This window comes from Ceratotherium simum, chromosome 12 (assembly GCF_057802395.1).
Source record: "Ceratotherium simum simum isolate JZ-2026a chromosome 12, ASM5780239v1, whole genome shotgun sequence".
Lineage (NCBI taxonomy): Eukaryota > Metazoa > Chordata > Mammalia > Perissodactyla > Rhinocerotidae > Ceratotherium > Ceratotherium simum.
Genome location: NC_141911.1, coordinates 64,804,834 through 64,818,907, shown reverse-complemented (window position 1 = coordinate 64,818,907; position 14,074 = coordinate 64,804,834). Strand labels below are relative to the sequence as shown.

General features: G+C 37.1%; 1 protein-coding gene across 3 annotated transcripts in view; it reads right to left on the bottom strand.

The window, feature by feature from the left end:
• NDST4 (N-deacetylase and N-sulfotransferase 4) overlaps positions 1-14,074 on the bottom strand; it is a 238,459-nt gene that overhangs the window by 108,133 nt on the left and 116,252 nt on the right. For all 3 annotated transcript variants that reach the window (XM_087437693.1, XM_087437695.1, XM_087437694.1), the window contains 2 exons: positions 9,655-9,840; positions 7,093-7,221 (listed from right to left, as the gene is read on the bottom strand). In XM_087437693.1, the coding sequence (XP_087293819.1) occupies positions 7,093-7,221; positions 9,655-9,840 (315 nt within the window). The remainder of the gene's footprint in view (positions 1-7,092; positions 7,222-9,654; positions 9,841-14,074) is intronic.

Below are 14,074 nucleotides of genomic sequence, written 5' to 3'. Positions count from 1 at the left end.
TTGCTGTTGAAAATTCATTTATGCTAAAGAGCTATTCCAAGACCTTTCATAACATGCTTTGGGAAAACTAAATTATCCAGTTACCCTAGATGAAATAGACATCCCAATAAAATATTGCTGCTTTCATTTATTTTTCTATGGAAACAAAATTGAAAAAAAAAACTGCAATTTTATGGACTTGTTCATGGTCTAGAAATACATAAGAACGTAAATTGTATTCCATCAGGACCAAGGGCAACCATTGCATTAGAAAGATGCATGTCTACACAATAATAGCAATTGCCCTCTTATTTGACGAGAAGACAGTTCAGGTTTAGGAGACAAAAATACTCTGTTCTTTTGTGGTGGCACACATATTCTGAACTACTAATTTCTAAGTAAATCCTACTGTGGAAAATTAAACAAAACTTGCAGCTCCCAAAAATAAGGAAAGAGCAAAATTTCTCTGCATTCTCTAGATCCTTGTAATAACTCTGATCCTGATTTTCAGTGCTAACAGAAGAATAATATCACACATATTATGAGGCCATGGATCTTCGCTGACTCCAGACTTTACAAAGTCCCTGCTGTGAGTGTGAATCACTGCAGAAGTGGTGATTCATGTCCTTTTGTAAAGGTTAGTCCTGAAAATCTTTAAGAAAAGTTTGAAAAAAAAAAAAAACAGATAAAGGAAAAAAAGAGGTGACTGCAGGTCTTTCAGTGAGTGGAAATAGAATTTTCCACAATCTATATCCTCCACAGGGGTCCATTCTTCTCACAGTTGGTGGCTGTTCTCCCAGGCTGTAAGCCCCAGAGCTCCCAATAACACTAATTGCTTCAAAGTCCCTGCCCATAGAAGAGACAGATTTCACAATAGTAGAGCAGTTAGAAGTCAATTTATTCTTTTTTAAATAAACACTACTGGAACACACATAAAAACTCCTGTGACCCTGAGTTGGAAATATTAATATATTATTTTATAAAGAAGCATATTTTGATGGAATATATAACTTCTATATTCTATATCAAATATTATCTGATTTCAACAATTATCTGATTTCAACATTTATAGAAAATCAAGATCAAAATCGTCAAAGAATACTTGGATGCCTTGATATCAGTAATCAGTAATTCTTTATAATCTGCTCTCAAACAGACTTGGGATGTTTCTTGCATTTTATTTTGTTGTGCTACACATAAAACATGTTTCTGTGAATTATCTTACAGATTTGTTTCTATATTATTTCAGCATTAAAAAGAAAAAGTTCAGTTCCGGTTATTTCATGTTGATGTTTTCCTATGCCTTTTCTCTAATCTGTCTGAAGAACCAGCACTAATCCGTAATGTACTGCACCTGCTAGTAGATTCCACAAACTCAGAGATTGATATACACGAGGAAGGAAGGCTCATTAACCAGCCCGGGTGTGTGAAAGTTCAGCAGACAGCACATGAGAAGTATATCACTGCAGTTCCATTACACCCTACTGTCAATTTCAAGTACACTGCTCTTTCAGACACATATTTTTTGCTCACCTGAATTTGCAATTGGCCCACAGAACAGGCAAGGGTTAGTGAGTCTAGGCACTGCTCTGAACTTTGGGAAACGTAGTAGATTTCCTAGCTCCAGTACTGCTGTTTTAAAGCATTCTAGAATCTGAGCATCTTTAAATACATCGGTCAAGAAAACTTAGAAAATTCTATTTTCGTAATGTTCTTTGTGTAGTATAAAATTAAAATGAGTTAGTGAAAAAAATTAAATCCAGTAGGGCATATTTATTTCAAGCTTTTATAGTCACTGGTGACACCATCTGATAAGACTCCAGACTTCCTTTGCTATTGTCAGTTGCTGCATATTTTATAGGGTAGTGTCTCGACTTGAATGATGGTGGGTTACCTGGTATAAGCTGTTTCACCTCATACATGATTAAATTATATTTCTTCCTGTCTGAGCAAAGATTATACTGAAAATACAGGAAGGATTCGGCACCAGGGAAATACAGAGTAGTATCTGACAAGTGTGGAACACTGCAGGAAAATATCAATATATGATGAGGTCATGAGAGAATCTAAGAAAAATAAGAGGAAATTATCTGAATGTTAAGTGGACAGATGCTTAGCTATTCTTTTGAAATGCCATTCAAATGGCCTTCATATCATTTAATTTTCAATTGTTAGATTCATTTGGGCAAAACAAATTGGTATCCAAAGAAATCAAGAAACCTCATTCCTTGCAGTCTGCTGAATCAAAAGACCTAATATGCAACAGTAACAGGAGTTCATATCTGAGTCAAAATGTAAAAATATATTTCCATTTGCATTTTCTGTTTTATGGTAGATTAGAAAATAATGACATTTTAAAATGTGTAAAACTATGAAAACAAGATACCAGCTAGAATCAAAATTAAAATAAAAAAAAACTGTTGCAAATGCAAAAATAAAAAATAACAGACTTCTAAGTACAGAAAGAATACAGTTCTATTCTAGAAGGGGGGCATTATTCACAAACTAATGTGAATCCCTAAGTTAGAAGCTGGACAAGGAAAGAAACTCCACTGGTCTTGGTGTGGTTCATGCATTTTTGACTGCAGAGCAGAGTTGTGGAAGTTATAAACCAGAAAAGAAACATGTGGAACTTTTCAAGGTTATTTAATCCAGTCCCCTTCCTTTAGGCAGATGAACTCCCGAGGCGATAAAAAAGAACTGTATAGTTGTTGATCCTATTTTAAAGTACTCTAGAGAGGGAGGGTTCAGGACATTCCCTCATATACTTTTTCCAGCTTTTGTTAGCCTCAAATGATGCTTACATGCAAATAAATCCAGAAACTACCAATCAATTCAAAATGGTTCTGCTAAATCTGGAAATAATATTTCTTTTAGTATGCTGATGATGGAAAAAAATTTTTCTCCTCTACTTTCCTCAATACATTCTTTTTTTCTTATACATGTTGATGTTACCGTTTCCCTGTTTCTCTGACCCTACAGTAATAGAGTATAACCAAATTTATAATGCCGGTTTGTAACATTTAAAATAAAAATTACCTTATATTTTTTATGTTTTACAATGAAAGATATACCCCATGTCTTAACTGGATAAGAATAGAATCACAGATTTTTAGCATCAGATGAGATATTGAAAGTAATAGATTCCACATTCCTACAAAATTTCTGTTTGGACAACTTCAATGATAAGGAACTTAATATGTCACTATGCACCCCATGAAATTTTCTGGAAAATTTAATCTATCCTTATATAGTATTTATCCTTATATAGTGCTGCAACTATACCACTATTTCCTTATAAGGCAATTTGGGGCTTTTCATTATTCCTTGTTAAATTTCATCTTCCTAGATTTGGTTTATTATACCAATATGCTAAGAAAAACTGGATTTAACAGTATCATCAGGTGTATTTACTATCACTGCCAGCTTTATGTCATGCTGTCTATATCCTTATTCATCCATTCATCAACATACTAAAAAAACAATACTAAGGACAGAAATCTATAGATCATTTACAAATCCACAGAGAAAATCACCATGCAAGAGAGATGTCATAATATACGATGTCTGTAGCATTTCTACGTTGTGAAAGTATAGATTATTAATGAAAAAACAAAATAAAGTTAGATTAACCTTTAATCTTAGAGTTTATGTTAACATTAGTTATCACTTATCTTACTTATAAGACCTCACAAACCACTTTTATACATTTCAAGTCAGTTGGAACAGTACACAGAGGAAGTAGTCATCTCTCGGGATGACGTCATGGATGTTGAAGGCTTCCCACTGAAAACATGTCTCCAAGGGACATTAATACCTAAAATACTGTAATCATAGACCTCTCCTTTGGGAACTGGCTCTTTTAGAATACAAATATTCTTTAATTAACTCACATCAATAACATACCTTCATGTCCATGAACTTATAGATTTTTTCTTCAGCATGGTTTTGGTGAAAGAGTAAGGAGATACTCTTTAATCTGACAAAGAATTAAGTGATGGCTGGAGAAAAAAAACAGATCAGAGGAGAAGGCTTGGTGTCTATTATTTTTTCTCTTTATGTTTTCTTCTTTCCTCACTCCTTTGCTGAAAGCTCATTACTTGTCAGACTTGCTGGAACCATCTAACTTGCTATAGCAATTAATCAAGCAGTCTCAATACTTCTTTTCTCCACATCAGGAGGTGAGTATTGATGATAGCTCATTGTCATGGTACTTCTCTATTCATAATAGGACATATGTACAAAAAATTCCAAGCTTACATTATCTTTTCTTCATTCATCACTTCCTCTCCTCTTTCTGTGTTCCCCATTTTATTTCACTCACTTGCAGTCTGCTTCCCACGTTAAGTTCCTCATCTTTGTGATGGTTAATTTTATACGTCAACTTGACTGGGCCACAGGGTACCCAGATATTTGCTCAAACATTATTCTGGGTGTGTCTGAGATGGATTTTTTTGGACCAGTTTAACAATTGAATTGGTTATCTGGTAAAGTAGATTGCCCTCCCTAATGTGGGTGGGCCTCATCCAATCAGCTGAAGGCATGAATAGAACAAAAAGGCTCTTCTGTAAATCAAAGGGAATTCCTCCTGCCTGACCGCCTTTGAGCTGGGACATTGGTTTTTTCTTGCCTTTGGACTTGATCTGAGACACCAGCTCTTCTTGGGTCTCAATCCTGCCAGCTTTTGGACTGGAAATACACCATCAGCCCTCCTGGTGCTCAGGCCTTAGGACTTGTACTAGAACTACGCAGTTGGCTTTCCTAGGTCTCCAGCTTGCCGACTGCAGATCTTGAGACCTGTCAACCTCCATGATCACATGAGCAAATTCCTTATAATAACTCTCCCCACCTCCATCCTATTGGTTCTGTTTCTCTGGAGAACATGACTAATACATCTGGTAACTTCTGCCTATGCAGCTCTGGAACTAAGTCTCATTTTGACCTGGGTTCCACCAGATGCTGCCAGCCACCTGTCTCCTTAGAGAGCTGAGTAGCATCCACCTAGATTGCTTATGGCTGTACACTCTTTATGTTTTGAGCAACATTTTCCCTTAGTCCCATATCTTTGTGGACCACTATTTGTCTGATCCAGGCTTCATATGGCTATACTTAGGATGTCTTATATTATCCACAGTATTGACCATCTCTAGCTTTGCTCCTTCTTCAGTGTCTATTTGGTCTCTCTCCTTTACTCATGTATCCTGTTTTGAGTTCACCATCAATTCACAATGATAAAGAAAGTACAGTTTGTGAATGGATACAAGAAGCCTCTGGAAACTCCCCCCTTCCACTGTTCCATTCTGCCTGCAATTAAAATAAATCTGTGTAGCAATGATGATAGGCTTTTTATGTGAGGTTTACAGTAGTTAGTGTTGTTTGTTAGTACAGAACAAGTGCTAAAGATAGAAATACTATATGCCAAACAGTCTTCCATCTTATTTAAAGGACCAACTAACTATAGTCTCTGAATGATGCTGTATGATGGGTACTGAATTCAAAAATTTTGAAAGCAGAATTATAAATCCATCTCTTTAATGACAAGTAGGCACTGGCATCCAGGTAAGAAACAGCAGTGGCAACAGAGCTGAGGGCAGGGGGTTTAGGGGAGGCGATCATCAGTCCTGATGCTTACCCACTTCCCCTGAGGAGGTGACCAGAGCATATTTGGGGTCAGATGTGTAGCCCCAAAAGGAGAATGGTGTGAGGAAGTGACCCTTGCCTCTGTGGAGATCAGATTCTCCATCAGTGAGGGGAGGGATAAAGAGAAAGGTTTCCCACATTTGTTTTCATTTCCACATGCATACCTCAATTTCCAAAAATTATTTTTAGAATATCCTTGACATCTTTTAAGTGTCAATGAGTTTGAATTATATACAAAAAAAATGGAATATCTCAGATTTATCTCCATAAGGAATACCTTTGAGGTACATTGAAGATTGGCTAGTTCAACTAGCTTGTTTTACAGGAGAGCAAGGAAGTTCTGAGAAATAGTTTCTTGCTAAAGATCATAGAGCATCCAAGCTGTTCCCCAGCTTAGGGCCACCCAACACGACCGACCTTTTTATTTTATTTTTAATAACCATGCAATTTGAGGGGAAGGTCTTTTTGACTATTCATACTAGGTTAAAGCATTTTTATCCCCACTTCCCTACCCCTCCAACTTAATTTACAAATTTCATTTTTACACAATGTAGGTTTTTATTTAATTTCTTTAGGCATTTAAAATACCATATTTAAATTATCTAAATAATTCATTTTAAACATATCCGGAGTTTCACCAGAGACAACTGAGCTATAGTTTTCTTTAAAGCATGGATCATTTTCTCTGAGCATGGAAATTTCTTACATTAAATAGGTGGGCATAGCATACGACCCACTATTTCATATTTTTTGTGTGAACTGTGATGTATAGGGGGACGGGCCTCTTAGGACCTCAGAAGTGAAATCTTTATGGGAGAAAAGTCAGAAAGCTGAAATAATCCCGCCATTATTTAATGATAATATATCCCCACATTGCTGTACTTTTCCACATACAACAGGAAATAAAATGGCAAAACTTTGAAAGACAAAGGACACAATTAAAGGAAAAACGGCTAAATTCTTTATCTTTGTTTCCAAATAAAATTAGTGGAGATTTTTAAAAAGGCCTCAGATGACCCTAGTATACAAAGATAATACATAGCTACATATTTGCAATGCAGTTTCGCATTGTGATCATTTTTAGAGACTGAAGTAGGTGTGCCTACCAATATCTCAAGCCAGAAGCAAACTCAACATTCGGACAAAGTATGCACCACTGATGATATTGTGAATGTTAATTTTTGGCTAGAGAACTGCACATTAATATGTCTTTACTACAATTCAAGAATAGAAGTTAACGTTGAGAACACATTACATTTAATTGTTATATTTAATACATGCTTCTTAACGAATCTGTTTTTCTTGATTGAAGATCACAAGGGAATTGAATAATTTGGAGAAGTAGTCTAATTTCTCTCTAGTAGGACTAGTATTTACCAACTATTCTTGTGAAAAGACTGACCATGGAAACAAAGTGAAACACATATTTGAAAATTCTGATACTACCGTAAAAAGTGTAAATAGAATACATACTGGATTTAGAAGGATTGTGAGGAACAGTTCACCTCCTCTGATACTTTTGTCCAATTCTTGGGGTCCTCCTGGGTACTCTTTGTAGAAAATCGTGTGGGTGAACAACCCGCAGGTCTGTCGAGGGAGGACCTGAGGCAAAGGGGGAAAAAGCAGCACATTGACGCGACTTCATTAAAAGCTCCATCACTATCTCATGACTGCAGAGTCTGCAAATATCATTTCCTGTTGGAGTTCCTTGGTTGCTAAAGCCAAAGTCTTATTGTATTCAACAGTTGACGTTGGTGTAATTATGTAAATACTAAGTGAGTTGCCAAATAAAGCTATAGGACATAGCGGTTAAAGCATTTTCACTTAGTTCTATAAATCTCAGCTGCCAGCTAAGCTATGTTAAAGAATAGGCAAAAAGTAAAAGCCTTCTTAGGCTTAATTTAATTCAAATATGGAGATTCTGGGCCGGCCCTGTGGCTTGGTGGTTAAGTGCGCGCGCTGCGATGCTGGCGGCCCGGGTTCGGATCCCGGATGCGCATCGAGGCACCACTTCTCTGTCCATCCTGAGGCCGAGTCCCACATACAGCAACTAGAAGGGTGTGCAGCTATGGCATACAACTATCTACTGGGGCTTTGGGGGCAAAAAATAAAATAAATAAAATCTTTAAAAAAAAAAAAAACAAATATGGAGATTCTCCAAGGTTACATTTTACATGATATTAGGCCATTACCCTCCTTGCTTCTGAAATACAGTCTTACATGGGACTCAGGTTCTGGGATTCAAAACAATCAGTTTTCATCACCCCCTCCATCTTAAGTTTGTTTTGGTTTTACTACACTCTGAATTAAAATTTTAATCACAGTAATAGTCAAATCATCGAATCATTGCTTCTGGCATATTCTGTGGTTAATTCTGTTGCAAATCTGAATGTTCAACAGAGAAAGCAAATAAGTAATTTTATTCCAAAAACTTATTTTGAATAATAACCTACTTATGATCTAATGGAAAAATGAATCCAATTGCACAGAGTAGCTGTAATTTTATTTATTCTTTGCTTAATTTTCATAATAGTTTGCATTAAATTCAAAGTAAATGAATTCATGTAATATTAGTTAAAAGCAATGTTTTTATTTCATAATACACAGAATGGTTATGCAACACAATAAAGGGAAAACTGGGTACTTTCACTCTGATTTGAAACTATGTAAGAGTAATATATTTTATATTTCCTGGATTTCTACAGACATCAATACCACTTGCATTATCAATAGCTTCATTTAAATCTGAGGCTTCTTTAGATCTTCTAGTATCAGTTTATAATAAAAAAAATTAAAGTTTATGATTAATGAATTGAGTACTAGCTCTGGTTAGGCATCTGTACTACTGCTTTTTCTTTGGTTTTAGATAGTGATTAGAAAGATAGAGGGAGAGAGAGGAAGAGAGATATAAAGACAGACAGGTAGATAATTCCAATAGCAATCTGAATAATGGATTGGGAAGATGTAAATATTTAAAGAAGAGATAACAGTTTGTAAACCCTTGCTATGATCCAGGCAGCTCATGATGAGAACATGAACTAAGGCCCTGGAAGTGGAAGGAGACATGTTAAGATGGGCTATTTGATCTCAAACTTAAGAATACCACTTTTTGAATTCCAATGAATATTTATAAATTCCCATTTAAAATTCATTTGGGTTTATTCTCATTTATAGAAAATAATACATCATTCTTACATCAGATTATTATTTTTTCAATTAATATCTCTGAAAAGAAAATATATACCTCTGTTTTTGTAGTATGCAAGGAAAAGAGAGATGAACAAGAACAGTATCCTTTTTTTTTTTTTTTTTTTTTGCTGGGAAAGATTCGCCCTGAGCTAACATCTGTTGCCAATATTCCTCTTTTTTTTTTTTTTCCCTCCCCAAAGCCCCAGTACATAGTTGTATATTCTAGTTGTAAGTCCTTCTCCTTCTTCTATGTGAGCTGCTGCCACAGCATGGATACTGACAGACGAGTGGTGTGGTTCCAAGCCTGGGAACTGAACCCAGGCCGCCGAAGTGGAGCGCTCTGAACTTTAACCACTGGGCCATCAGGGCTGGCTCCTAAGATGTTCTTGAGTGTCTGAAAGCCAAAATAAACTGAGGGGATAAATTTAGCTCTCACATGCTATTTGATAGATTCTGCCTGATGATAGTGTACTTGTGTCTTGAGAGGTGTTTTCTTGATCTATGAACTCACATTTTGCCTGGAAAACTTTCAATAAAACCACCCAAACAGACAGACACAGAGAAACTCCTCAGAAGTATAGAATGTCCAGACAAAACTACAATCCAGAAACTATAGTGGATGATCTATATGAAACTCATTCCCAATATTTTGAACTTGTCTTGGATTTGCTAAAACCACCCCACAGCTTAAGAAGCAAGTTTACAGCCAAACAATATATGAATATGTGACCACCACGGGATGTTAGGAATTTATGATACTCAAGTAAAAGGGGTTTGAAGCTACATTTTGTCTTCATTCACATGTAGATATTAAGACCTTCAAGACACACAGTGGTATGTGCTCACCATGATGCTATTGTGAATGAAGCCCTTTCGGTACCGCGCAGGTTTCAAATGTGGATACTCTTCAGTGCTGGTGACCTGAATACCCCAGACCTTCTTCCAAGCCACGTACAGCTGAATATGAACCGGGTAGACCCCTGAGTGATGTGGCGCCACCGCATAGCCCATGTTGATGGGTATTCCATGTTCCTAAAAGAAAGCCAGAACAACATCATGTGAAGTGTGGTCAATTGAATTCAATTAAAATTGTTTCCACAAGCATCCGTTTAGGATACACTGAATTCTAGGCTAAGCATGAGAAATATATAAACTAATAGGATGGAGCTTTTGTCTTGCAGCAGCTCATATCCTACGGAGCTCTGGCGGTACGACAGACACAGTAAATGCTTTGGGAATGTGGTGTGTGGGTGAGAATAATTCTGAACTTTGAATACAGAAAGTTTCAGGGGAAGATAGGCAGAGAACATGGCCCTTCCTCAGACAGATATGGAAAAAAAAGTGTCATTTGAGCAAGTGTCCAAATGTGAGATGAAGGGCACAGTGTGTGTGTGTGTCTGTGTGTGTGTCTGTGTGTGTGTGTGTCTGTGTGTGTGTGTGCGTGTGTCTGTGTGTGTGTGTGTGTGTGTGTGTCTGTGTCTTTGTGTCTATGATGTTGAAAATAACCAGAAAGGTAAGTATGACCATAAAGTGATGAGCCTTTAGCTAAACTTAGGGGTTGGAATTAATTCTATTTGAACAGTGTAGACAAGCAAGCTCTCTGAGCATGGAGGGCCAAGATCTGCTTTATGTTTTAGGAAGAGGGATCTAGTGACACCCGGTTAAGATGAACTAGAAGTGGGGGAGGAACGAATCAAGGCTGTGCATTAGGAAGCTATTGCAATGGTGGAGATTAGAGGGAACACAGGTACCTAAACTAGATTTTTAGTGGTAGGAATAAAAGCCAGGGGATTAATGCCATACAAGATCCAATGACGGTTTGGATACAGAGGATAAAGAAAAAGTAAAGATTAAAGTTCTCCCCTTGGTTTTGGACCTTAGCAGCTCAATTTATTTTTATGAAACATACAGTTTACTATGAGATGCTTGCCTTGGGTTAAACAGTCAATTCTAAAAGAAAATAGCTATAAACTTAAAATAAGAATATGAAAAAATTGTCAAAGAATGGTATTATGGCGCAAGGTCCATGATACAGATCTGCAGTTTTCTACTTTCTTCTTCTTTACATTTCTCCCTTTAAATGCTTATCTGCTTTATAAAGACTCCTTGTAGGATTGAATCTCATCAGTTGAGGTTTTAAATGACAATATACAGTAATATATGAAAGCTGATTGAATCAATAAACAGGACACAAAGGTGTTGACTTGACAACTGCCATTTATATTTTCTGTTACATGGCACACAGCATGGGAGAAGCATTCAATCTGGCATAATAAGCAAGCAGTGAATGGATCACATATCTACAAAGCCTAAATCATATGTCACACTCAGCTCAGAAGATGGGCCCTAAAGATTTCGCAAAGCTCCATCATTCTTCCTTTCATGGAATGACCCTCACTGTACAGCCAAATTCACCTCTCTTTCATGAAGACTATGTGTTTTCTAACATCTATTACAATAAATGACTCTGTAGAAAGACTGAAATATGAAATCAATGCTATAAAATGAGCCAGAGTCTTCTGCTAGGTACTAGGGAAAATTCATTTCTTTGAGTGTGCAGAAGAAAAATACTTCTTCCAGGAGCTTATATTTTCAATACAAGGCAAGGTTGAAAAAGTCCAGTAACAAAACTACTTGGAAGCTACCAGAGGGAGCAGGCAGCTACTGTTCCCTGTACATCGCTGAGGGATATGTACTGGGAAATGCCTCACTTCTCTCTGGTTAGTTCCATGCTGCCCAGTGAATTGCTGCAAAGCATTCTGGGGATGAGCATCATAGGGAAGCCAAGATGTGGATGCATTAGGTGTGATATACAGATGAACCTCCTCATGAGAGAAATCTAGGGTCAAAGATGTTCAAACCTCTTGGTCTGGTAAATAGAATTTGTGTGACTGCTGCTTAGCAAAGTATTCCTGACTTACAAGAAAAGGAAAAAAATCTGTTATACTCTTATCACTCCTTCAAGTGGTTCATACTGAGGTTTCGTAACCATCTTGTCCCATCATTTCAAAAATAACAAAATCAACAGTGTATGAATCTTCATAGTCTACACTAATCACTTTATTAGTCCTCATTTTCTATCACTGTATAATATTTTATTCCAAATTTGGGGCCTAGACCACTAGATAAGTATGTGAATGTTCTATAACAAAGAGATGGAAAATAAAATTGTGAAGAAAATTGAAACATCATACAACTGTATCTCGGGGCTGGCCCCCTGGCATGGCCGTTAAGTGCGCGTGCTCTGCTGCTGGCGGCCCGGGGTTCGGATCCTGGGCGCGCACCAACGCACCGCTTGTCAGGCCATGCTGTGGCGGCGGCCCACATAAAGTGGAGGAAGATCAGCACGGATGTTAGCTCAGGGCCAGTCTTCCTCCGCAAAAAGAGGAGGATTGGTGTGGATGTTACCTCAGGGCTGATCTTCCTCACACACACAAAAAAAAAATTAAAAAAGAAAAAAACAACTGTATCTCTTCAGGAAAAAGAAAGACATTTCACTTTTGACAGGTAGTAAAATGAATTGTAGAACTTTCATGAAAAACCAGAAGGTAAAAAGCAATTGATTTGGTGAGTAGGAAGGAAGAGGCAGTAAAAGGATTTTATTATATTTATTGATTTCTGGGGGCTCAATGTTATACTGCTTATAAGGTCATCTTACCACACTGACAACCAGAGCTCAATCAAAACAGTAAATCACACTAGATAATTATGAGTTTATACTTTTTCAATCTAAATGATAACACAAAATGAAAAGTAATTCCCCAGTAACTCTTTTTCTGTTATCAAGGAGCTTACTGAGCTAGAAACCTTCATTCTTTACTGTCCAGAGCATAAAACCCACTTCACAGAGACTTGGTCAACTAAAAAGTGAACTAAACATTATATTTATACAAGATCACAAAAATGACAAAATTTGAAAGACTTTCTAACGTGAATATATGAGGCATTTGAAACTATAAAAATTCAAACATGGGTTTTATTATTTAGTAAAACAATGTCTGTTACAGGATCTAGGAATCCTGATATTATAATATGACATGACACCACAAATATTTACAGGGGAGTTTAACTTGATCTAATTTTTCCAATTACATTAAATTCCCAGTTGATTGGGAAATGAGATAATATGGTAATTTACAGACTATGTAAAAATAGGGTCACCGTTTTTCAAAACCTAGAATAAAATAAAATATATTTAACACTAAACCTCTGCCAGAAACAGACATGATCTCATTTAATTTTTCTTTGATCATTCCTCCTGATCCTATCTGCTTGCAATTGCTTAGTACATGATATTTACAATGTGTTTTTACGTTCATGCCTAATGTGATCCTCAGAATTACCCTGTGAGGTGGCGCAGACATTATTATCAGATGCGGAAACTGAGGCTCAGAGAACGCAAACGACTTGCTTATGTTCACAAATGTCAGAGCTAGAATTACACCCAAGTCCTCTCAATTCATAGGTTTTGCTTTTGCTTTTCTACTAAGTTGCTACTACTGTGACCCCACAGTTAATGACTGGAAGCATTTTCTGACAAAAGGGAATTGATTTTAACATACATTTCTGAACTGGAACTCTTATCCTTTCCGGTTTTACTTGGAGAAGTTATAAAGCAAAATCATACATTTCCCAAACTCCTCTGCAGCTATCCTCTTGGATGGAAACATGGTTCAGCCAATTAGAAGTACCTAGGACAGATTTGAGAAAGCAGTAGGTGGGCAGAGCTAACGTCTGGCAGCTCCAGGTTCCTGTTGCTGGCAGGTAAGATCTTGAAAACAAGAGACTTTTCTGAAGCAGTATTTGGCGCCCTTTTGCAAGGCAGTGGTGGAAACATTGCTTCTGCCGGAGCTCCAGTGACAGCTTCAAAAGCGGTCGCTCCCCAGGGAACCAGTTCTGCCTGGCTCTGTGAGTCCCCAGAGGAGTTCAGCCTGGAATCTGCTCCATCAGGCCTTCCAGTGTATTTGGAGGCACTTAAATCATTGACTAAAAGCTCTCCCTCTTTAAAAAAGCTCCAAGTGGCTCCTGTCTCTAGCATGGAAACCTGACTGACACAGGCGGTCTTTGCCCCTTTCTGATCAGTATAAAAGTTTTAAGGGGTTCAGGTGAGATGTCAGTGTTTTGAATTCTAGGAAAACAGAGGAAGAGCTTGCTAAACCACTGCCCAATATTTCTCCAAGAAAATTCATTGATATGTGGCAAACACATATTTGGCTAGCTGGATACTATCGTTTTATATATATGACTATTAAATCTTCTGTACTGA